Source organism: Acomys minous, assembly GCF_964271855.1.
Source record: "Acomys minous genome assembly, chromosome: 1".
NCBI classification, from domain to species: Eukaryota; Metazoa; Chordata; class Mammalia; order Rodentia; family Muridae; genus Acomys; species Acomys minous.
The window spans coordinates 129,847,973-129,874,599 of record NC_140483.1 but is presented as its reverse complement, the minus strand read 5'-3'; the positions used below and the strand labels follow the sequence as shown (position 1 = coordinate 129,874,599).

Genomic DNA, 26,627 nt, shown 5'->3' with positions numbered 1-26,627 from the left:
AGAACAGTCATTTTCAAAAGCATAATTTTAAAAAGGTTTTCATAACCAAATTTTACATCTAACATTCATATATGATTTAGCATTCACATCCTAAGTTATGCAAACCCTATTTAAAAAAATGTTCCCACTTAGATAAATACTACATCACATGTAAAGGACATAATAAACTTTCCACAAATATCTGACAGATGGAAAAACAATCATAACACAAGTGTATATACTAATAATCATAAATACTTTGTTGGTTTTTGAAAGTTAAGATTTAATGATAAAAAGCGTGCAAATTATTAAGCAAAACTGGCAAATTCCTTTGGGCTTTCATTTGTATGTCTAAAAATGTATGTATCATAACCAGCAGAATTTTTCAGTAGAATTTTATTTTGAAAATAATACTTCACTTGAAGATTGATCTAAACACTTTAAGGTATGAAATTTTTATACAACTTATCTATTACAAATTAATCATAATTCTTCAATTAGGTACACTGTGTTAGCTCACCTACATAAAAATATTGCACATTTTGTCTCCAGATGTTGTTGATGACTGAACTGTATAGAACTCCAGCTATTTTTGTTCTGTGAAATGGCAACTTTATAAATATTGTACTAAATGCACTGTAAACAGCCATTTTGGTAAACATGCATTTATTCAGAGATTTATTTCCTTTAGATAAATGCGTAACTGCTCAAAATTAAGATGCTATGTTGAGGTACAAGAGCACACAAACAAATCTATTTCTGTCTTCATTTTGAGGAAACACTGATCTTGGCAAACCTGGCATTTTTCAAATGAACTATTGCTGGTACGAAAGCATAATACTTTAAAATTTTTCTGTGTTCTGCACTTGCACTTCTCTTTCTCTTTTTCAGTTAAAGTTTAAAAGCATTTGTTTTCAGAGATTCAACTATCATTGTTTAAATGTTTTACCTTAAAAAACAGACCCTGAAGCAGCTGAATACTTGTCAAAATGCCTACTACTCATTAAGCAGTGACACACAGGAGACCACTCACTGGTCATAGTTTTTGGAAACAGAAAATCAGACCATTTTAATGTGATGTAATTGACACAATCCTGCATAACACAAGTATTCCTCCATTAAGCTGAGGTCATATTATATTTAAAATATATAAATATATTGAGTCTATGTCCTATTTCTAACCCCAAGGTGTTATGCATGTAAAACAGGAGTGACTATATAGTTCCAGACTATTAGTGGAAACAGTCATTACCAATAACTCTACTGGTGCAATGGCCTGATTGTTTCCAGCAATTTCATTTTACAGGAGTGAATCACATTTTATACACATAGAGAATATATTATTTGAACTCCCAATCCCCCCCGCAAAAGTTTAGAAAGCTGATCAGATGCCTTCAAAGAAAAGAAGGGTCATTTTCTGGCCCTTTCCCACACCCTTAAAATTGGAATTTGACAAAAGTCCATGGGCACAGTTTACAAACTTTGACAGACTATTAGGTTAAAACCATTTTCTTTGTGGAAGATGGGAAGATCTTTTAAAACCTGTTATACAAAACTTCAGCTGCCTCTTTATAAAAGTATGTTCCTTAGATTGAAATCATAAAATTAAGGTGCAAGAGTTTAACAAAAATGAACTAAAGAGCTTTATTGACATCACAGTACATTCAGGAATTTTAAGAACATTACAGCTGAAAGAGAATGGCATATTTATAGTCTTATTAAGTACTATTTTTTGAAAAAATGTAATACAAAGAAATCCTATTAAGTAACTTGGAGCAGCATTTGGAAAAAGACACCTATTTACACAATTAAAAAAAAAAAATCTGGTTCACCTACACAGCCACAATGTGCCTCTATAATGAGACAAGCCCTTAAAACTCATGGAATTTTTAAAAACAGCATCATGGCATTCTTGCCACATCATTCCTCAGCGCTTACGACGGGGAGGGGTTGTTGATCTGGAAAAAAAAAGGGGAAAGACAAAATTTAAAAATAAAAATGTATTTAAACTTAAAAATCTGCAATATAAACAAATACTTTTATACAGGATTTCTAACATTATTTTAAAATATTTAACAAATTCCAAACTGAGTTTATAAAAGAGAGAGAGAGAAAGGACACTTTCAACTTTTGAATAAATTCAAAAACTTTAAAAAAAACAACAAATCAGACAAAATACTTTAAAAAGTATACTACCTTGATCGGGACTTAGACTTGTGTTTGCGGCTTGCCTTCTTACCAGACCTTTGAGATTTCTCCATGGAGCGCGACCGACTATGTTTAGGCTTCTTAGCCTTCTTTTCTTTGCTACTTCCAGGGGATTCAGAACTGCTCCTTCCACTAGAATCAGAACCTGAATGCTTTTTACTGTCTCTGGGAGCGCTTTTCTTACTGTCCTGTCTAGAGTCGTGCCTTATGACTTTAACAGATATAGAACCGCTCCTACAGAATGTTCTTTCACTTTCTCGCTTCCTTTTTAACCGATCATCCTGACTACTGAATTTAAAATCTTTTTCTTCCCTTTTCTGTTTCTCTTTTCTTTTGTCCTGCTCACGGTCCCTTTCTTTATCTTTCTTTCTCCTGTCTTTATCTACACTTCGACTCCTCTCCTTTTTTCTGTCTTGTTCTTTAGCCTCACCTTTATGCTTATGACTGCTCCCACTAAGATTTCCACGTGGATCCTCAATTTTACGCCTATCTCGACTCCTACTGCGACTGGAACGATTGGCTCGTCTATCCCTTGAGCGACTTCTGCTTCTACGTCTGTCTCGGGAAGGGCTCCGGTTCCGTCGTCTTTCTCTTTCCATGCTACTTCTATTAGATCTCCTCCTGTCTCTCAGCTTCACCCTAGTCCTGCTGCTGTCTATTTTAATTCTGCGAGAGTAGCTCCTGCTCCTGCTCCGTCTAGCTTTCACTGCAGGAGACCTGCTCCTACTATGTCTCTTTTTCCTTTTAGGAGAAGAGGAGCGAGAGGACGTGCAGCTGCTGCCTGAGCTGGAGCTGTATGAAGAACTGGAGACGGAGCTGCTACTGCTGCTAGTCCTGCTGTTGCTACTGGAGCTGCCGCTACTGCTGCTCCCTGACCTACTCCTCCGCTCCTTCTCTTTCCCTTTATGCTCTCTTTTGGGCTCTAAAACTGATGGAGCTTCATTTGGAGTTCTTTTCTTTTCATTAACCACATCACCGTCTGCTTCATTTGCTTCTAGAAGTGATAAACTATTTTGCTCTCTGTGAATAAATTCATTCATCTCTTTTGTAACCCTTTCTGTTTGTTGCTTTTCTTCTGAAATAGAAAAAGACAAAAAAAACACAGAAAAGTTACATAAGAAATGAGAAGCTTTCATATCATCAAATGATAACAACAGTTTCATCTTTAATATAATTAAGGTGAAAACCTAAGTAATTAAACACTTGTAACAGCTATATTAAAAAGGTAAAACTAGTTAATCCCCACGTTTCACTGACCTAATATATCAAAAGCATTAATATTTCAAACACTGAACCAAAAAGAACTGAAACTTTTTTTCACAGAAAATCTTCAAAGCCTAGCATTGTCTACCCATGTCAACACTTTAGTTGAGGGCTAGCCACATTTCAAGTACTCAACAGCCACACATAGTTAGCTAGCTACCATTTTGAACAGTACAGTGAAAATACCAAAATGCAGGAGTACAAGAAAAGACTTCTCTTTTGCCCAGTACTAGTAAGTAAGAGATAAGCAGTGGTCGGGTATGGTGGTGCAGGCCTTTACCCCAGCACTTTGGAGGCAGTGGCAGAAGGAGCTCCAGGTCAGTGAGGACTACTCAAAAGACCAAAACACAAAACCCCAAAACCCAACAACACAAAACACAAAACAAAAGATAAGCACTGATTCTTAGAAAACTTTTAATAAAGCCAGTTGTTTCCTAAGAGCTGTCCAAATATTTTTCAAAATCTAAATCCTCATACTTTCATTATTCCTAGTATTACCACACAAACACTTCTTAACAATGTTTCTCATCTTCTACTTTCCCTAAATATCTAGCTATTTTCTTAGTAATCATAAATTCCTTCATTACAAAAGCCTATTTCCCATGCAATAATTTTTTTTCAGATTTATTTATTTATTATGTATACAATGCTCTGCCTGCATGTATGCCTGCACACCAGAAGAAGGCACGAGACCACATTATAGATGGTTGTGAGCCACCATGTGGTTGCTGGGAATTGAACTCAGAACCTCTGGAAGAATAGTCAGTGCTCTTAACCTCTGAACCATCTCTCTCTAGCCCCTGTACTGCAGTAATTTTAACACAAAATAAAAATATCTAGGTAGCTGGTTTATGTTCATAGGGACAAATGGCTCTTACAACAAACTAAAACTAAAACTACAATGTGACTGTAACTCAGCTATCCCACTTACTTACAATTAAGCCAATTCCACCCTACAATATTTCTACTTTGGATTAAAACTAAAAATATGATGATATTATTAAACCATCTCTCACATTCTAAGAGACTGCAACTTTTGCTGGACCTCACAGCCAAAGTTAATATACCTTAAAGTCACGTGGGACATAAGACTGTTATCCTGCTGTGTACTCAGCTTATTTGTTTAACTACTTTTAAAAGAAAAATGTAACAATTGATTTTTCTGGCCTTGGATTTCTCATGAAACCAACTTTAAGCTAATGCAAAGTTGTAATCTTAAATTATCACTCTTCTATTCCCTTGACCCAAACTATGCACGTGTATCATTGGCTGAAAGCAGCAAATACAGAGGTTGAAAGCAACTTCCTTAAATTGCCATAAATGCTGGAAGCAACCATCTATGAACACTGATTGAAAAAGAATGATGTTTGTTATCTGGGCCAGTTGGGACCAGTGAGTGACTTAATCCCTTGTAAAACTGTTAAAGATTTCTGTTAAGTTTTCCATGTGAAGCTTTCTGTGCTGTTCAATACAGAGCAAAGCCCTTTGTTAGGAACAGACAGACACACAGCTCATCAGACATACAAGGACAGACAAAGTTACAAAGGCAGGTACAGACTCAGGCTCACACAACACACAAACAGAAGACATACTGGACATGAAGCAGAAAATTCAAATCTGAACTCACTCGTGGTTAAATAACTACAAGAGGAAGTGCTTTTATTTCTTTCCTTAATGTATTATTGGTGAGCTGGGGTAAAAAAAACTAATGTGCATAATCCACATACAAAAGCACACATAAAACTAGATAAAAGCTACACGAATCTAAGATTACCTTCCATCTGTTTATCCTGTAATAGCTGTTGTTCTTTTTCTTTTCTCCAAAAAGCTTCCTGTTTTTGCCGGATTCGGTGCCGTAATTCTTCATCGTCAGTATCAGATGACTCAGAACCTCTGTCACTCCTCTCATCTTCACTGTCTCCTGATCCATAACCACCCAGTCCACCTGTGTGCATAAAACTCAGTCTATCATAGGAAAACATGACAGTAGCCACTAAAAACTCTTTAAGGTTGAGAAGAAATTTTATTTTGTTTTTCATTGCCTTTTCCAGGAAGAATATGCTTATTCAGGGTGGGGAGAAACATAAATTCAAAGTTTTCAGAATCCTCAGACAATGATGAAATTAAAAATCTTATTCTTTGGACTACACTTCACATATTTCTCAACACCAAGGAGTCATAATAATGGCTTTTATTGTCCACATCAACTAACAAAAGCATTTAACATGGCAATAATGAAGTCTTACTAAAGTCAAGCCAATCCAACTACTATAATAAAATTAACGATGATGCTGAAAATATTTCTAAAGTTAATTATTGTTCAAAGTTCCCTACATTATAAATTAGAATAATATAATAATTCTCAGTGGAATAAAAATGATGTGAATTACTCCCCACCCAGAAGCGATCTCAAAAGTATAATATCAATACTATATGGGCATTTCATTCTATCCATTTCTCTTGTTCCTCACATAAATTAACATGAAGTGAAGATGTAGAAAAGGCAAAGTCAACCTTTAACCTTAATACCATGCAAATAGCAAAATATGAACACAACACTACTACTGTAAGTTAAACTCATTTCCTCTAAGTTGAAACTTGATTTGCTCCAACACAATTCATGTAAATCATTAAATTCATTACTGTCTAGGTGAACTCCTAAGTGTAAGTATGTATGCTGTAATTTGAAAAGGGAGTTTAGAAACTACCATGGCTAAACCATTATCTATGAAGTACAAACTATGTGTATATAATATATAAGACACATAACTACACATTATATATTACATACACACTGGAGCAATTATGAGGAAATCTTCAACTCACCCAAATGAACTACATTATCACATTTATTATCATCCTACTGTGAATGCTTTAGTCAAAGAAATTAGATAAAGCTTTTAGAGACTGAAATAAGCCTGACACCTAAGCTTCATAAAGTAGAAACAGTGCATTTCCCAACAGAACAAGTAGAAAGACAAGATCAGTGAGTCTCCCGTTAGCCCTCTCACACACACAGGGACACTTACCGAGGCCAGTGAGGGAGGCCAGTGCACTGGACTGTGCCAGCTGTTTTGCAGGAGCTTTGTATCACATCAACAACAGGAACAACATGTTAACACAAATAGCCACGATTTCATAGTCATGAGAGTCTACGGTATTGTTAAATCTACTACTATTGCTGCTTTTTGGGGAGAGAAGAAACATTAAAAACATAACATTCATTTTAAAACCAGTAGCACGTCTGGCTTTGAAATTACAATTCTGATGTGAGCTGAAATTGGTTTATGATGAGGAAAAAGGTTGATAAGTATATCTGTATTTCTTTCTCTGAAATATGGCACATAATTTTTATTTTCTGTATGTTTTTAAAGCATACGGGAAGGTGGTTGTCACTGTTTCATAAGAATTATAACTCACAAAACTGAAAACTCTAAAGGTTTGTAATTCAGAATTCATTTAAAATTTATAGAAGTCATATATCAATACCATGATATCTATTTAAACAAACAAACAAACAAACAAAAAAGCCTCAGGTGAAATATCTTGAAAATGAGGAATTTTCCACACTGTGTTTTAGAGGACTACAGGATGAATGCTATCTGTGCTTAGGTAGATCAGATAAAACAAAGTAGTCCTAGGGTTCCAACATGGTATCTACAAACTGAATCTTTCCCAAAGAGTTAACACATGCAAGGAGAGAATATTTAAGTATTTGATAGAAATCCAGAGGACAACAAAAAAGTCCAAAATAACCATGGAAATAAAAATTCCCCTACAAAAACAAAACCTAGAGCACCCACAATGTACCTTTCGTTGCTTTCCGATGTGCATCTTTGGCTACATAATAAATTTCTTCATCTGTGACATCCAGAAGAATTTCAGTTAGAAGCATTTTTGTCAGCAACATCTAAAGAAGAATATTTTATAGTTTCCAAATTAATACGTCTGATTATTTTTAAAAGAATTAAAATGCAAAGCCTTTTTAGTTAAGATATTTTAAGATCAAGTCTGTCATTAAGAACAGAGTATCTGGCCAGGCACGGTGGCGCACACGTTTAAGCCCAGCACTCGGGAGGCAGAGGCAGGTGGATCGCTGTGGGTTGAGGCTAGCCTGGTCTACAAAGCGAGTCCAGGACAGCCAAGGCTAACACTGAGAGACCTTGTCTCCAATAAAAACAAACAAAACCAAAGAACAGAGTATCTTGAAAAACATTTTAAAAACCTTAAAACTTGAAAAAAAAACCCTTTAAGTTCATAGGTATCAAAGAATAACTATCTACTTGTACTTGGTGTACTGGAAAGCACCTGTTACCTCAGCAATACAGAAGCGCAAACGAAAGGATTGTGAACTATAAAGCCATATGAGTCACACAGCAAGACCTATTTATTTCTAAAAGAAGACAAGCTATAAACTTATCTGTAGAGACCCTGAATTCTTTAGCTAGAGACAAAAGTAAAAGCTTGTATTAGGGAAAATGCCCATGGCTGGGAAGATGGCTACGTGGGTAGAGGCCGTACTGTGGAAGCATGGGGCTTGAGTTGGATCCCCAGCATCCATCTAAAAAGCCAGGCATGGTGGTGTGCACCTGTAACACGGGCTCTAGGAGGTACAGACAGGAAGGAGGGTCCTGGGAACTCACTGGCCAACAAGTCTAACCAAGTGGCGCCAGGTTCAGTAAGAAACCCTGCCTCAAAAATAATTAATAATAAGACAGAGGGTATTAAAGATGCCTGATATAACCCTTTGGCTTTCACACCTACATGCATGGGAACCTGCAACACACATACCATTCCCACACACATGCACACACACAGACATAACTGTCCAAAGGAGTTTGAAGTTGAAAAGAGCAGCCTTTCACTTAACACTATTGGTAAGTATTACAATACAAGTTTCTTAAATCAGTTTCAAAGTTAAAATTGTTGGGGGGGGGGCAAGAGAGAACAAAACAGAAGGAAATGGCAGTGGTACTCTATTTGCCAGATACAACAATGTATCAACACATATAAAATAGAAAGCACTGTTTATTTGAGTAAGAGATGGACTGTAGCTGTGGCTTGACTACCAACAACTATTCAAATGCAGACTCTTAGTCCCTCAGACTTTCTGTGCCCACGATCACTTATTTATAGAAATGAGAGCAGACTGAATTGCCATGTTCCAGAGAATATGGGAAAATTTCAATCTAACCAAGTGACAATCTACTTCATCAACAAGAAAGGCTTTAGGAATTCTCACAAAAAAACAAGAAAGAAAGAAAGAAAGAAAGAAAGAAAGAAAGAAGCAAGCTTAACTCTGCTCAATCCCTGTGGTGGTTTGAATGAGACTGTTCCCATTGGCACCTATATTAGAATACTTGGTCCCCATTTGGTGGAATTGTTTGGAAGTATTAGAGGTCACGGATTGGGTGCTTCTTAGCTATTCCCAGCTAACTATTTCTGCCCTGTGCTTATGGATCAAGTTTTAAGAGCTCAGCTACTGCTCCAGCACACACCTGCCTGTCACTATGTTTCCCACCATAATGGACTCTAATCCTCTGAAACTGTAAGTTCCCCCCCAAACCCTTTCTTCTCTAAGTTACCTTGATCATGGTATCTCAGGATAGCAATAAAAAAGAAACCAGGACAATTTCCTACTGCCTCCTAGACTGTGTATTCATTCTTAACATTTTTATTAAAAAAAAAACAAAAACTGTAGAAAAAATTAAATGTTCTCAAGCTTCATATATACTAAAACATTTTAAAATTTCTTTATTTTATTATTGTGTGTATGTGGGTGAAGGCTCATGTGCAGAGGTCAGAGGACAAGTTTTGGAAATAGTTTTCTTCTTCCACCAAAGGACTGAACTTAGGCTGGCAGGCTTACATGCCTGTGTTTTTATCCCCTGAGCCACCTTGCCAGCCATTTAAGTATTATTTACTTATATTACTGGTACTAAAAAATAGACTTGCTATTAGATAACCAACTGAGGGATTTTTCCTGGGGAGATCATTTCTCCTGCTTTCAGCATGTTTTAGCTGCACACAGTCCTTTGTCTAAGGTTGAAGCTCCGGGAGCTTTCCCACCTCCATGTTTCACGTCTATTTGTCCCTGTTCAGGTCTGGTCTAGGCAGCCATGTCTGACATTTCTACACGATACAATCTCACAGCAAAGCTCCTGTTCCTCTGGCTCCTACAATCATCCTGCCCTCGCCCATGATAATTCCGGTTAGTAAAGGCTTTCTACAATTGATAAAATGAAGGAATGTATCTTTTTGAGGAGATTTATATTTTATAAATAAACATTGGTAGTAATAATAAAGTTGAACTCTAACTATAAAAATAGTAAAAAACAAACAAACAAACAAACCAAAAAGAGGCCATGAATCTGGAAGCAAAGAAAGTATGCGTGGGAGGGAGGAAGGGAAGAGGAAAAGTATGTGATTTCTAAAAGAAAAATTTTTTAAAGATTGGGTTGGGCAGTGGTAATGCATGCCTTTAAGCCCAGCACTCAAGGAGGCAGAGGCAGGAAGATCTCTGAGTTTGAGGCCAGTCTGGTCTACATAGAGTTCAAGACAGCCAAGGGTACACAGAGAAACTCTGTCTCAAAGAAACAAATACTAACTACAGACTGGTGTTCTGTACGTTATATATTACATAGGTTTTTAAGAGTGTGGGAGAGGTACAACAAAATAATATTTGCACTCTTTACACATGCTCTACCTAGTACATATATACCTGAATAAAGATTTCATAATTGCTTCAGAATTCTGTTTAAATAGCACTCAACAGTTCAAAACAACTGTAGACAAATCCTTATGCATGGTCGGAAACAAAATGCCTTACCATTTGATACTCCTTCTCTTCGTCAGTCATCTCTGGTTCACTGTGCTCTTCTTGGGGAGCTGGAGATGGACTTCTAGTGACTTTCCCACTGCTCACAGCCTCAATGTTCTCAGCATCTTCATCTTCTTCATCACTATCCTATGAGAACAGTATGGGAGCACAGATTTACAATTACAATATAAGTTGAGGAAACAAACATGCAAGAGCATCTGCTTTCTAAATTACAGGTTTTCCCCCTCTTCTTTGGTGTTTGCTTCAAAGATGCTAAGCATGTAGTCTACTGCTCACTTATACCTTCAGCCTCTTTAAATTACATTAATATTTGTGTTGTTGCTGTGATATATATATATATTTCAGACAATCTTTTTCCATTTTTTTTTCCCCTCCCACATTGAGATATCAGTTCCAGACTTAGGACCCAGCCGCATCCCCTGGAAATACTGAGAGTATAGCATATGCCACCACACTCAGTTCTGAATTTGTACTATTTCACTTAGTAACTGAAAGTGTAACCTGGAGAGAAACCTAAGATTACAAAGAGCTGTATGTTACTTTTTCAATTCAATTTTTTTCTCCATTATGAATTTTAACCTATATTGGTGATTTTGTTTGTTTTGGTTATTCTAGACAGGGTTTCTCTGTGATTGTCCTAGAACTCTCTTTGTAGACCAGGCTGACCTCAAACTCAGATCTGCCTGCCTCTGCCTCCTGAGTACTGGGATTAAAGGTGTGCACCACTATGCCTGGCTCCCATTTTGTAAATTACAAGGAAATCATCACATGCAGAGACAATTCAATGAATACCTTTTTTAAACAAATGGCTAGTAGAACTTTGGATAAATGGACCAGATTTTTTCTTACAGCATTATATATTTAACTGATAATCCTGATAATCTATTTAACATAATTTAATAATAATAAATCCCTGGCTAGATCTAAAATCTCAGCTTGCTGTGCCCAAAACTAAATTTTCTTTCTCTGCTTTTTTTAATTATTAAAAAAAAAATTTAACCTTCATTTTTATTTTATGTGTATGGATATTATGTCTTGTGTATCTTATGCCTCCACAAGCCAGAAAAAGACATTGGATCTCTTCGGGCTGGAGTTACAGATGGTTGAGCTGCCATGTGGGTGCTGGGAATCCAACTTAGGTTTCTTGGAAGAGAACCAGAGCTCTTAACCACTAACCCATCCCTCAGGCCTCCCTAAATTACTTCTTTCTGACTACACAATGAGCAGACAGATTAAGAAATTAGGTCTACTTCAGACTACGACACTGTCTTTGTATGATTTCAGTATTAAGAAACCCTAGATCCTTTTTTGGTCAACAAAGTATTATATGGTCACTCTTAGCAACTGTACTGTACCAAGTTAAAAAACAGATGACTATCTAAATAATCTTTTGGATAGAATAGTAAAACCAGAGGACAAATATATGCAATACAAGCCCAATATACTAAAGAAGAGAGGAAAAACAATCTCTGAACAAAAGCTGAGATTTAAAAACAGTACAGAACAGAAAAATTCCTAAACCACACGTGCCACATTGATAATAAATAAATAAATATTTAATATTTAAAAGATTTAAAGCTAAAACTTTCAAAGTTCATATCAACAAGAATGAAAACTACTAAAGCCTCAGTTAAGCCTATACATTAAATATCTGTGGAAAGGCAGGCCCATTTTCTACGCTTTTTAGCATTGTTTTGTTTTTCTATGATCCACTCTTAGGGAGTTGGCTGTATCATAATGAAAAACTACAGCTGCGTATGTACATTAACATAAAAACTAACCAGAATTACGTGCAACAGCTTTGCAGAATAGGCTTTTTTTAGACTTACTGCCATCCTTCCCCCTTTTTATTTCACCTACCCTCATAAAAACAGAAACCCCACTAGGCATAGGTTCAACACGAGCCTGAGGAAGTGTTTTAAGCCACACTGGGCCAAATAACTATATCCTATCTGAGGGAAACAAACACAAACCAACAGGCCTCAGCCATAACATACTTAAACCAAGACTGTGATATTTTTCTGTAGGCTCAGGCCACTCTGAACACAAACAAAATTATCAGTCTCATGTCAGGTTCTACTTACAAATTTACTTCTCTGGGGTAAGCGAGGACCATCTCCTCCTTCAGCATCTTCTGTGGCTTTTTTTTCTTTTTTTGACAACTGTGAACGCTGCTGTTCCATTCTTTCTTTCTCTAATTTCTTCTGTTTTTCCCGTTCCATTTTCTCAAGGCCCTCACGAATCCAGGCTGGAAGAGTCCTGCGTTTTACTGCATCTGTTTGACACAAGGGGGAAAATACCACAACTCAATTAAGTAAATCATGTTTTTGCGTTTCTATAAATGCCCCTGGGAGCACAATGCTTACAGTCTGCCAGGGCATGGGAGTGCATTAGACTGTCTCCTCATTTAATACAGACAAAAGCCCAAGGTCACTGCTGTATTTAACCCCTTTGTAGGTGAGGAAACTGAAGCTCAATGAAATAAAGTGATATGCTAGCTTAGGTTTAAAAAGCAAAAACATCCTGATATAGACTAATGCAGACCCGAAGTCTTATACTAAGCTGTTTCTCTGCTTCCTAAAATAAGAAAAACAGCAGAATCAAAGACACAGTCTGTTTTCATACTAAGAATTCATTCAGTTAAATGTAAAAAGCAGTAAGTTAGAATTTTCCTAAGGCATTAAAAGGTCTATTTCCTGGTCCATCAAATGATACATGATTTGAAAGTTTCCAGATATAATGTGGAATGCATATATAGCATGTCATTACCAGCTTTAATATTATTTAAAAGTAGATTTGTTTTGTTTTGTTAAAAGTACTCATGGGAAACAAATAATTGAAGGAACTAATCTGGCAGCCATGTATCTCATAACTAAGACTAGAAGGAGATTCAAGGCAATGAACACTGAATATGCTATAGTCAGCAAGTATCTACATTTTACCACAAACTACTGTGCAAGGCAAATAATCTGAGAAACATACTCAATACCTTTTACATTTTAGGTCAGTAGCTCTTTTTTGGTTAATATTTATGACTATAAAATGATAGGGTGTTAAAATACCATTATTTCTACTACATCAAAGAGGTGCTATAACAACTTAGAAAAACAAAATGTTTTTTAAGAGTGATGAAGCCATCATGTTAAGGTGGTCTGTAGAACAGATTTAATAGCTACCAATTTGTGGAGGCTCCTGCTTCACAGGAAGTGCGATAGGTGAACGCTGTCGGTCCCTGAATGATGCTGGCCGCTCTCTTCGGTTCTGGGCAGGTGCTGGAGGTCCTGGTGGTCCTGGTTGCCAATAAGGAGGATGAAATCCACCTTGCGGTGGACCAAAAGCAGCCCCATGCTGAAAGAGTATTGCATTTTAATTTTCTTCAATTTAGTACATATACCTTCTGGGACACACGCGTGTTATGAACTGGGACAGTAGAAATCCACGTGTGCAGCAAATCCAAGATTTCCATGGTTCTAACATCCAACAGTATTTCTGTAGCCCCAAGAACCCAGGCTTACTTTTCTTAGGAAAGATAAAGATTCTCTGCCTATACAAATACACATAGGCTTTTATAACCCAGATGATAAATTACTTAAGAACTATAGGAAGGTACATACACAGCTATATATGTATGCAAACCTTTTCATTCTAAATTCATTCATAAACCCTAACATCACCAAGATACCAAAAATTCTTTTCTTTCTCATTCTAAGAAAAGCTCTCACTTTGTGGCCCAGACTAAGCTGATCTGAAACTCAAGCCTCACAGGTACTGGGAATGACAGGATACATCACCACATGTAGCTATTTTTTATTTAACTAAAAACTACAGAACAATTTTAATGTTGTCATCAGTTTCAACTTCCCATTGCTAGAGAATTCAGGTTATTTCTAATGTGGTGCAAGACTTACTTATTTACAAGCTGAAAATGATACTGAGTTAACTACTATAGTACATTTTTGTTTTGAAAATCTGCTACTTTTAAAGCTTTTTAGGAGAACACTGCCAACAGGCTCTTTCCCTTGTTCATAGGGGTTCAGCAAGCCAAATGAGGGTAAGAAGGGGGACTCCTTGTCACTCATCCCTTCAGGACAGAACAAAAACTGATTCATGTAAATTTCAAGTGTGAGTACCCAACACAAGCTAATCAGGCATTAACGGGAAGAATAGCATTTCAAGGTGAGCTTATCAAATTCACCTTAAAAATAGTTTTTAAATATGCAGTTTCTAGGGATTAAATTATGAGTTTATTACATAAAGTAGCCACTGCAATCAGTTTTTTTTCTCAATGACATCCAGTACCACTTAAGGGTAGACCCTAGCAAAGCAATTTAAGACATAAAGCCTACACAATAACATTATATTCCATAGAGTTCTATGTCCCTAGGAATCAGGTGAATGTCACAAAGGAAGCCATAAATTCCATTAATATGTTGTATAAGAATGAAACAAAACAAACAAAACCCACAGTAATAATTCTATATTGAAGGTATGGTTGCTAAGAAGATAATCTACATATATTATTATTTATTTTGATCTTGTTCATAATCTATTATTGACATATAATGTATTCAACTACTGTATATATTCTATATTTCATTTAAAAACTAAATTTATCATGGTGACCTGGAAAACAAGACACCATATAACTAACTATACATTTGCACTTATACATTTTTTACTTTATCCAATTTTTTTCCTAAGGCTTCTTTGTACCATTTTTCTAATCAACTAAGCACCTAATGATTTTAAGAAATGTTGCAAAATTTTCTGAGACTGTATGTGCTTATCTGTACAACCCTGAAAATGACACACATCTTAGGAATTCTTGATGAGACATTTACAAAGAACCGGTTACATGCACATCTATGATAGTAAAGTAACAAAGTATCTTTCACCTGATAGTCAAACTGGTTCACGGGCCCCACTGCAAAATTATCGGGTGGTCCACCAAAGTTGTGATTGTTCTGATTAAACATATGCCTGTTGTCAGGGGCAAATTCCCCACTGTCCTGACTGTTGCTGTCTTCAGAAGGAGGAACAATGTCCATTGGGCCTGGTGTTGGTGGCATCCATGGCTGATCTGGAGGGGGGTGTGGGGGCTGCTGATGCATTCCCCATTCTATTCAGGATATAGGCATAAAGACATTCAACAGGGGGTTATAACAAAGTCAACACTGTTTTTAAGATCTCAAGACAGCTAGAGAAAGTAAAGACACAGATTCTAAAAAGCAATTATGGCATTTTGGTGAAATTTCTTTTGTATTATCTTAAAAATAAGCAATGAATTAAAAACTATCCCATATGTAATTCAAATAAGTTAACTCTGTTCTAACTCACACTCTCAAAATGCCCACAGTTATTATTTTGTTTGATATTTTGATACAAGAATCTTGCTATGTAGACCAAGCTAAGCTAGAACTTTCTATATAGCCAAGATTGACCTCCAACAGGAGCCCCTTCTGCCTCTGCCTCCCCAACACTGGGATTACAGGCATGAGCAACCACTCAGCTCCATAAAGTGTTAGCAAATTTAACAAATTCCAAAGCAACTCTTGGATGAACCACTCTGTGACTGTTCAATAGCAACAACATAAAATTAATACCTTAATTTTATATTATTTCTTTTTCCATGAACACATTTATCCTCACAACAACCCTGTGAGGTAGGGACAAATCTGGTATTATTATCTGTCAATTTCACAAGGGGAAACTGAGGCACACAAAGGTTAGTAAGTTCCTTAGTGTCACAAAGAAAATCAAAAAGGTGAAACTAAGGGTAGAAAGGAGAAATAAACTAAGGGTTGCAGGAGTGAGAGGTGAACCAATGATACCAGGATTAGTAAACTTCAACTTAAAAACTAAAATACTTTCAAATTTGGGGAAATTTGGACTCCTAAAAGACAAAAAAACCCACTCATATACCAAAGATGAGAATATCTGTCATTTTTTAAAAAAGTAATAGTAAAAATATATCATATGTTTTCTATTCTCACCAATAATAATAGAAATAATAAATAGCAAACGGAGGCTATGACTTCCTCAGCAATGTATCCAAATGTGAAATCTCTATAGTGATATGATTATTAAAAATATTATTAATACAATCAGGGAAAATTGAAGTAGCATTAAAGAATCTAAATCATCTAAATCATACTGTGTAGTTCAAAAAATAAATAAAATATAATATCCAAGAACTTAGGAAAATCACCACTATCTGAAAAAAGGGGAAGAGGGGAGGAGAAAAGGGGGTGGGTGATAGGTGCAGAGCATATCTGACAGGCTCGTTTGTCATACAGTGGCACAGCTTTTCTTTAGTTAGAGGCTAGGCATGCTTTACTCTGCCAGTGCTGCTTCTGAAATGGCCAGAGGTTGCAACAGAGAGACAAAGAGTGCTCTCTTTTCCCTAGATGCCAAGTGAGGTTTCCAGAGTGTTCCCAGCCCCTGTCAGCCTAGGAATGAAGAACCAAGAAAAAAAAAAAAATCAAACTGAGTGCCACAGCGCTAGCAGACTGTGTACAAAATAATTTAACCACAAAAATGTCAAGATCAAATCAAATAAAGGCTGCCTATTTTTTAAGGAGCATTAATTTCAAGAAGGCATAAAGGTAAACAAGTTAAACACTGTACTACTAATTTCATTTTAAGACATCCTAAATTTGGGAAACATAAATAACAAACCTGGTTGCCACATTCTGTTAAAATTTGAATCCCCTTGAAAATTCCCATGATTATTTGGACCAGACTCCATTGTAGACATATCCTGTCCATTTGGCATCATTCCTGGTGGTTGTTCCACGATGCTTTGCTGTCCTGAAGCTTCTCTTTGTGCAATCCAAGCTTGGGCCAAAGCAGCCCAGTCAATCTGGCCTAAAGTAAAGTAGCAGAATTTAGCATTCAGAAAACAGGAGCTGAAGAAATACCACTTCTATGTAAAATAAGCACCCCACTCATTCCGTTATTTGTCATCTTCTTCTCCTCCTCCTCTATGTATGTGTTATACATATATATATCTATGTCTACATGTGTATGAGTGTATGTGCATTTGGAAGCCTAATGTTCATCTCTTCCTTCATCCCATCCACACTGTTCTTGGAGGAAGGGTTTCTCAATCCATCCCAGATAAGGCCAGTCTCCACGGCCAGTTTGCTTAGTTTGTCTTCCAAGGCTGGAATTACAGATGGATCATTACACACTCAGCATTTTACATGGGTTCCAATTCTTTTGCTTGCATGGCAAGAGTTTTAACTTCTGAACCATCTCCTGGCACCTTCCTTTCTTTTTCTCATCTCTGTCCTTCCTCCTTCCCCTTTTCAATCATTCCTTATTACAGGTATGTAACTATTATACAAAATTATGTCTACAAGAATGCTTAGAAAATAATCCATATGCAGACCAAAATATGTGTTTCAGAAAAGGACTCTATAAAAACACTCTTAGCCCAGCATAGTGGTGCACACCGTTAATCCCAGAACTCTGGAGGCACAGGTAGGAGGATCTCTGTGAGTTCACGGCCATCCTGGCTTATACAGGGAGCTTTAAGACAGCCAGGTCTACATAGAGAGCAAAGTACAAAACAAAACAAAATAACCCACTCTAACATATTCTACTATTATCTTACAAAGAATTTATTATCCTCTACCTTAGTTTACAGAGTATTTAAAAAGACACATACACCTCTTAACGCCAGCTTAGAAATAATCAAACACAGTCATTTCTTCCTTCAGGATGTTCAATTCTTTCCAGGCTGCCTTTGGGCCTACACATGATAGATTAATGTCGCTTTCTATCCCTGTTCCTTCTCACAGTTGTCCTTTTATGCTCACTGCTATAGACAAAAATCCCTCGTCTTCAACAACTTCAAAATTTACTGTTCCTACTATCTTTTAGGGCTTTCCTCTCCAAAATCTGTATTAAAATTCTAAGACCTCACATTACTAATAGCAAACTAGTTCAGTCAGGTTTCAATAAACATTCTCATACATTTTAATGAAACAGAAAACTGACGTAACTAGATGGATGGAATTACAACTAGGTTAAATATATTTAAACTTCCCTAATCTGTAACTGTGATCTAGCAAACCTAGCACCATTACTACGAAAATACCTGGACAAGTGACATGTTATGTATACAAGATTATGCTGTTTTAAGCCTGGTCAGGTATAAATAATCAATTACCCAGAAGTCTTGCTGTTGCTACCATAGTTGGGTTACATTAGAACAAAATCCTAGGGAATGGTGGTGCACGCCTTTAATCCCAGCATTCAGAAGGCAGAGACAGTCAGATCTCTGTGAGTTCAAGGCCAGCCTGGTCTACAAAGGGAGTCCGGGACAGCCAGGGCTGTTACACAGAGAAACCATGTCTCGAAAAACCAAACCAACCAACCAAACAAACAACAAAACAAAATTCCTGAGCTGGAGAGATGGCTCAGAGGTTAAGAGCACTGGCTGCCCTTCCAAAAGTCCTGAGTTCAATTCCCAGTAAGCACATGGTGGCTCATTACCATCTATAATGAGATCTGGTGACCTCTTCTGGTGTGCTGATGTTACATGCAGGCAGAGTACTGTATATATGATAAATAAATAAATCTTTTAAAAAATAATCATCTCCCTAAGGAAGGAGCAATGTAAATAATCACATGGATACGAGAAAATTGCCCATAACTAAGTGCTAAATGAGGCTCCTGATCCTTTTTTTTTTCAATCTCTATACTATTTGTGGGGTCAGGGTAGTTAGACACGGCCTCATTATGTAGCTCAGGCTATTCTGGAACTATGTAGATCAGGCTGGTCTCAAACTCAGAAATCTGCCTGCCTCTCCCTCCCACGTGCTATGATTAAAGGCTAGCAGCACCATGCCCAATCCAAATTTAATTACCTCAACAATCTTGAGATGGTCTCTCAGTAAAAAGAAATCTTAAACGGGTCTAAGAAGATGGCTCAATCAGACCTTGGGATGGTAAGAATGGGAACCTAAGTCTGGATTGCCCAGAACCCACATATAAACGCAGTTTATAACCCCAGCACTGTGAAGTTGGACACAGTGGATTCCTAGAGCTCAGTGGCCAGCCAGCCAGTCTCACTCAATCAGTGAGCTCCAGATGCAGTGAGAGACTGTACCTCAAATAATAAAGTGGAGGGTGACTGGGGAAGACATCTGATCCTGACCTCTTCTCCACACACAAACATACATCCCCACCCACTCCATATGCTGCACACACACAGACACACACAGACACAACACAATAAAAAAGTGATATTGCACAAACTGCAATAAATATAATCTACAATAGAAATATGTAATATTTAAGCAAACTTTATTCTTTTTCTTTATAAAACTTAAGCCAGTGTCAGCTTTAAGATATGAAATTTAAGAAGCCAACTTGAATGTTATCAGCTATATCCTACCCACCTCCGGGCGACCCACCATCACCACTCCCTTCCAAATTCAGTATTTTCCTTACTTGGATCTTGCTGGTGCTGAAAAGACTGCATCCATTGTTGCTGGTTCAAGGGCCATTGCTGCCAAGGTTGTCCTCCTTGATCCCACATCCTTTAACTTCCTATTTATAACAAGTAAAAGACAGTTCACGTTGGTACTTTTTACATTTTCAAAATTTGTACCATAAATTGCATGATGATGTATTTTACATAATGAAAGCTCTGTAATTCTATTGAAAAGCAAGAATTGAAAAGTTTAATTAAGTTAGAAGCTGGAGTATTGGCTCAGAGGATAAGAGCACTGGTTGAAAAAAAAAAAAACCACTGGTTGCTCTCCCAGAGGTCCTGAGTAAAATTCCCAGCAATCACACAATAGCTCATAAACATCTATAATGAGATCTGGTGCCCTCTTCTGGTGTGCAGGTACACATGCAGAATAGTGTATACTTACTAAAATCTTTAAAAATTAAAAAAAAAAAAGTTTAAGTTAATGCTGGTGTCAGAGTTTGGTGAAAAATACAGTTCTAATCAGCTATGCCCAAAGAAGGCATACCTATAATTATATAATATGTATACATAATTTTCCCAATATCTCTAGAGATTCAATTATTTTAAAGATTACAAAAATTGATTCGGGGCTGGAGAGATGGATCAGAGGTTAAGAGCACTGACTGCTCTTCCAGCGGTCCTGAGTTCAAGGCCCAGCAATCACATGGTGGCTCACAACCATCTATAATGAGATCTGGTGCCCTCTTCCAGCAGGCAGGACACATGTGGGCAGAACACTGTATACATAATAAATAAATAAATCTTTAAAAAAACAAAAACAAAAACAGCGATTCATATAAACCTCAACCAAACCCCCTTAAGAGTAATAAATATCAGCCGGATGTGGTGTCACGCGCCTTTAATCCCAGTGCTTAGGAGGCAAAGGCAGATAGACCTCTGTGAGTTTGAACTCACAGCTTGGTCTAGAACAGACAGAGCTGCAGAGAACCCCTGCAAAAGCAAAAACAAACAAAAAATTATAGAGAAACAAACAGCAGTAGCAGATAAGAAAAACTTGTTCTTGTAATAACAAAAACAAACACATAAGAAAAGTTTAGAAGGAAAGTTGTGAGAAATGAGAAATTCAAAGGCAGCCGATGTCACCCACATCGTCTGATTTACAAGATAAGATATAATTCCCTAAAGCACCACAAATATTTAAATGTACAACTGAGCTTCCAATACAAATACATGTCAAGGAATGACATAAACTTAATTTTAGAAATAGTAACCAGACAAAGCTGCACAGTGAGACAGCTTCTAATGCCTGTTTCTTAAGATTTAACCAGCATGGGGAGGGAGGACGGGGCGGCCCTCTGTTAACTGTTATAGCTAAGTTATGGATAAAAGGATGGTGGTCTTCCACCACTCACTTTTCTGTAAACAAGTTTAAAAACTTCTTAGAAAAAGCAAGCCTAATATATATCTAATATACTACTTTATTTAACAATGAATAATGCTATTCAGGAACCCAAAAGCAGATTAGTATGGTGAACACACCTTTAATCCAGCATTCAGGAGGGAAAAGGATTTCTGTGAGTCCCAGGCCAGCCAAAGCCACACCGTGATACCCTATCACAAACCATGCCCTTGCATCCCACTCCACTCCATTCACCCCTCCCCAAAAGACAAAAAACAAAACCCTATTAACAAGGGCTAGAAATAGTTCAGCAGTTAAGAGTGTATACGGAGCCAGGCGATGACGCATGCCTTTAGTTCCAGCACTTGGGAGGCAGAGGCGGGCAGATCTTTGTGAGTTCGAGACCAGACTGGTCTACAGCATGAGTTCCAGGACAGTCAAGGCTACATGAGAAACCCTGTCTCAAGGGAAAAAAAAAAAAAGAATGCATACTGATTTGGCAGAGCATCATATTTGGTTCCAGCATCCACATGGGGTGGGCTCACAATCACCTCTTACTCTAGCTCCAGAAGGTTGGACACCACTGGCCTCCAAGCACAGCTGTATCCATGTGCACATATGTAAACACACATCCTCACAGACCCACACCTAACACATAATGAAATCTTTAGGGGCAGGAGAGATGGCTCCGCAGTTGAAAGCACATGTTGCTCTTGCAGAAAACTCGGGTCTGATTCCATGCACCACACAGTAGATCACAACCATCCCTAATTCCAGTCCCAGGGGATCTGGAGCCTCTTCTGACCTCTATGGGGACCAGGCACACTCAAGATACCCAAATGTACATACAGGCAAAACACCCAGACACATAAAAAAAAATCTACAAGAAATTAAGCAAAAATAAATCTTTAGAAACAGAACCAGTAACAGAGCCCACCCAGATGGCTCTGTGGGTAAAGAGACCTATTTCCAGGCCTGACCCTGAGCTGGATCCCAGGTACCCACATGGTGGAAGGAACTCTGGAAAGCAAGCAACACACACACACACACACACACACACACACACACACACACACACACCCCGTTTCCAAAACTTTGCTCTCCAAGTCTCCACAGGAACTACTATTCAGGAATGGTGTTTGCTACATTTAGATTGAGAAAATCAGATGTAAAATATGAGGTGGGGGAACAAAGATGACAATAAAAGTCAAGGTATCAGGAGTCACTAAAGTGCTTCAACTAAATCAGAAGAATCTTGATTAGCTGGTGATGAGGTAAAGCCAAGCTACCAAATATCTGGATCTTTTTGAAAGGCAATATAGCACTACTAAATTATATGTCTTACTGAAATTATAAACATACTCCTTGGTCTACCTAGTTGCTTAACAAATTTTCTAATAGTGCATGTGTACTTTTAGTGAAATTTAACTAAAAGTAAATGTTAATTAAATTAATTAAATGGATCTTACTGAGCAACTAAAACGAGTTAAGTACGGCTTTATACACTGACATGTACTGATACACAAACACAGTTAAAAATATTACAGTACAAAATAAAAAACCCTACTCAAAGCTTCTTCTTTTTTCACAGTACAGCATGCATCTAAGATTTTTAAATTACAAAACTCCTTCAGTTCAGGAAAGCAGACAAAAGTTTATCAGGGAACTTCCACTTTCTACCTTTTTTATTATTTGGATTATTTTATAGTGTGTGTACTTTTAGAAATATAAAAGATAAAAGGAATCAAGGGAAGTGACAAGCACAATCCATGACTTGTAAGAAGTAAAAATCATACAAGTCACCTGGACAAAAAAGACAAACCACGTAACCTTTGTTCATTTTCTTACAGAAGTTAGAGTACATTTCAAAATCTAATCCAAAAGAAATAACTAGCTGATCATGAAAACTAAACTTTGACTTTTGTTAAGTGTCTATAAAAAGAAGCCAGGCAGTGGTGGTACACAAATTTAATGCCAGTATTTGGGAGGCAGATCTGTGAGGTTGAGCCCACCATGTTCTACAGAAAGAGTTCTAGGACAGCCAGGGCTACCAGGAGAAAAATCTGCCTCAAAAAACAATCAAAAGAAGTCTATAAAAAAGAAACAGATATGCAAAGGTAACAGAATTTAGGCAAAAACTTGATTAGAAAAAATAATTAATCATGAACGTAATACATATTTTTTATGTTTTAAGTTAGCACAATACTTAATAAAGAGCTTTATCAATTATTTAAGAAAAGACCAAGACTAATTTGATGACAAAGATTCAGAAGCTTGGCTGGGCACAGTGGCTCCATACCTGTAATCCTAGCACTCAGGGAGGCAGAGCCAGGTGGATCTCTGTGAGTTCCAAGCCAGCCTGGATGGACTATAAAGCAAGTCCAGAACAGCCAAGGCTACAGAGAGAAACCCTGTCTCGAAAAACAAAACGAACAAAAAAGACTCAGAAGCCCACAATCTTCATGTTCAGTATAAGATCTTTATACAAAAGAACTTACCAAATACAAAACCTCTAAAGCAGAGGTAATATTATGACTCCTTGCAGACAGATTCAAAGCACACCAAAGCACACAGATTACAGTGCCAGATGTGGAAGCCAGCACTAAAGAGGTGCCGAAACAAAGGCAAGAAGATGCTGAGTTGGTAGCTAGCCTGGGCTATATATAATTAAGACCCTGTCCTCGCCCCAAAACTAAAATAAAACAAACTCCTGTCGTAGCGCATGTCTGTAATTTCTGTATTTGAGAAGCTAAGGTAGGAGGATTGCTGAGTGTTCGAGGCCAGCCTCAGCACCGGAGTAGACAAAACAAAACAAACCATTATGCAATCAAACAAAAAAACTGGTGGAGATCAGTCCACACCTGAAAGATTTAGCCATGGTCAAAAGTGGAAGCATTTGAGCAACAAAATATAATACTGACATATAGGTATAACATAATAATCTTGCTTTAAAAAAAAAAAAGTACAGTGGCTAGAGAGATGGCTCGGCACTGGCTGCTCTTGCAGAGGACCTGGGTTCAGTTTCCAGCACCCACAGGGTGGCTCAAACTATTTGTAAATCTGATTTCAGGGGACCCGACACTTTCTTCAAGCCTCCACAGATAACCCTCCCCACGCATATACAGAAAAATAGAATCTTTTTTTTCAATGTTGTAAAAGAGATTAAAAAACAAAAACAAAAAACAAAACAAATAAACAAAACCCTAAGGAAATAGGAGCAAGCCATCAGTTAATAATGTAGCAACGTTTTTCTGTGAATTGTAACAAAAATGTCATACAAGTGTATGCTACTGAGGAAAATAGGTGGGCGGTAGTTATACACTATCTGTTCAATTTTTCTACACTTAAGTTCTAAAGCTTAGTGGGTGGCGAATACCTTTAACTCCAGCATTTAAGAGCAAAGGCATGCAGCATGCAGATCTCTGTGGGTTCCAGGCCAGGCAGGACCATATATAGTGAGACTCTGTCTCAATCCATCATCATGAAAAAAAAAAAAGTTCTACGGTATAAAGTTTACGTATGTTTTAAATAGTGCCTCTCAAGAATATCCTAGAACTCATTTACTACATCTCCCTTGATGAAAAGGAAACACACACAAATGACATTTTTAGTGCTCTGGTTTGGTTTTGCCTTGCTGTACAACAAATTTTAAAATTTTGTCCTATTTAGGGTCAAGAGGGAAAAAGGTTAATGAAGTATTAAAGACTGCTTAATTTAATGAAGCATTGTAAAAATTTCCTCGGTGTCCTTTTTTTTTTTTTTTTTTTTTTTTTTAGGTGACAGGTATTATCCACAAAAGAACTTAACAACAGAAATATCGAATATTTCTTGTTTCCTTTGTGATGCTTCTTAACACACAATATGCATCACTAGGAAAAACGCAAAAGCAAACTTAAGCAACAAAAACCATACTTTAATAGGACGCAGCCGCTTTCGGCTGCGCCTGCGTAGTGCGAGTGGCAGGGTATAAGTTCCAGGTCCCGGCCCCCGCCTCCTCCGCCCCTCTGTACGCCCTGCCCCTAAAGGGTTTCCACTGCGCACGCGCAGTGCTTAACGGCCGGTCAGGCGCCCAACAATTAGTCCCCTGCCTTCTCAAAGAAAACTCTTAGTTCGAAGAATGGGTGGTGAACACTCTGCTCAACCAAAACCACTTCCTTCTCGGCGAGAGCAGCGCTCTCATTCACTAGCTCTGGCGGACGCCGGTGCTTTTCGAGAATGAGGTTCCGGCGGTCGCGCCAAGCAGCATACGCAGCCTGGTTAAGTCATGCTGCCTTCGCCGTGCACATTCAGAGTATTTTAGGACTCCGGCAAGTCCCCCTGTATAAACTGCTCGTCGCTTACCCGCTCCGATTCCGGAATACCGCTGTCGCCACCGTTCCTGTAATACTCTCCAACCCTTTCGATGCTTCTACTTCTTCATGAACAAGACAAGATGGCGCCCGATGGTCGTCACCCGGAAGTGAATTATAATAACATCCGCTTTTCGCCTGAAGTCATAGTAACTCTCAGCCAGGCTTGTGAGCATGTGATCTTCCCGGCTTGATGCGTCCGCGCCATTTTTGTTTGGGGCAAACTCACCGCGGGTACTGCAGTTGGACGTTCTTGTCTGTTGTTAAGCCTGCGTTTTACTCGACCGACACATTTTTAGCCGTACAGCCAGCACAAAGACGAGCCTAATGTTCCGGTATAATGGACACTTTGAAGTTCTTAACTTTAGTAAGGAGACCCCCAAGGGGGGTAAAAACAAAAAACAAAACAAAACAAAAACTCGCGTTCTCTCTTTAGGAACGTTTCTGCTTTGAGAAAAATGCTGAATCGCTTCTCCACTTCCAGACTACGGAGAGGCTCCCAGGTCAAATCCAGCCAATTTCGAACTCGTTGTGCCAGGCCCTCTTCAGACGAGCTGGCATCAGGGCTGGAGTCTCAGAGTCTGAAGCCGACTGTTTGCCTAGGTCTCTTTGTTAATCTCCTGGTATCGCGCCCCCTCGTGGGAACATCTACTAAATTCAACTTCACTTCTGCTACTCTTAAGAAAAGTAACTTGGAAACAGTTTTTACTGGTCCTTCTTTACCTCAACCAAAGATGGCCTCCCGGGAGGAGGTAAAAGGTGTTTTATTATAAAAAGCGTACATATATCTAAATGTCACTCTTCCAGCCTAGGAGTTTTGTTACAAGAGAAACAAGAATGCTTACATTTTAATAGAAAGTTTGGGAAATGCCTTTCTAGAAATTTCAGGGTGACTAAAGAAAGTTGTGAAGGAGAATCCTGGGAAAGAAGCTGTCTGCAAAGATTGATTAGAGTTGCGATGATGTGGAGAAGTTGGAATTTTACAGGCCCAGAGGCTAATTACCCAAACTGGGTTTAGCTTTGCCCACCAAATAGCTGGTCCTTGCTAACCTCTGTATTGGAGCTACCATCCTGTGACTAATAGATAAAAACCTTTGGAACTTTAAAAAGTGATTTTTTATTTTTTATTTTTATTTGCCT

The 26,627-nt window shown here is 37.8% G+C and overlaps 1 protein-coding gene across 3 annotated transcripts; it reads right to left on the bottom strand.

Annotated features, from left to right (window-relative positions):
• Positions 1–1,598: 1,598 nt before the first annotated feature.
• PNISR (PNN interacting serine and arginine rich protein) lies at positions 1,599–25,628 on the bottom strand. 3 transcript variants are annotated; one of them, XM_084796509.1, is made up of 12 exons: positions 25,480–25,626; positions 19,754–19,852; positions 16,970–17,158; positions 15,187–15,410; positions 13,468–13,639; positions 12,376–12,566; positions 10,280–10,417; positions 7,261–7,360; positions 6,480–6,533; positions 5,225–5,395; positions 2,176–3,262; positions 1,599–1,937 (listed from the first exon to the last, which is right to left on the bottom strand). In XM_084796509.1, exons 2-12 carry the CDS (start codon positions 19,839–19,841, stop codon positions 1,907–1,909), a joined length of 2,445 nt encoding a protein of 814 aa, XP_084652635.1. In that variant the 5' UTR covers positions 19,842–19,852; positions 25,480–25,626; the 3' UTR covers positions 1,599–1,906. The 3 variants fall into 3 exon arrangements, with proteins under 3 accessions (XP_084652635.1, XP_084652636.1, XP_084652637.1); XM_084796510.1 differs by lacking the exon at positions 6,480–6,533; XM_084796511.1 differs by lacking the exons at positions 1,599–1,937; positions 2,176–3,262; positions 5,225–5,395; ... (4 more) ...; positions 13,468–13,639; positions 15,187–15,410 and adding an exon at positions 15,417–16,740 and having other exon boundaries at positions 25,480–25,628.
• Positions 25,629–26,627: the final 999 nt, after the last annotated feature.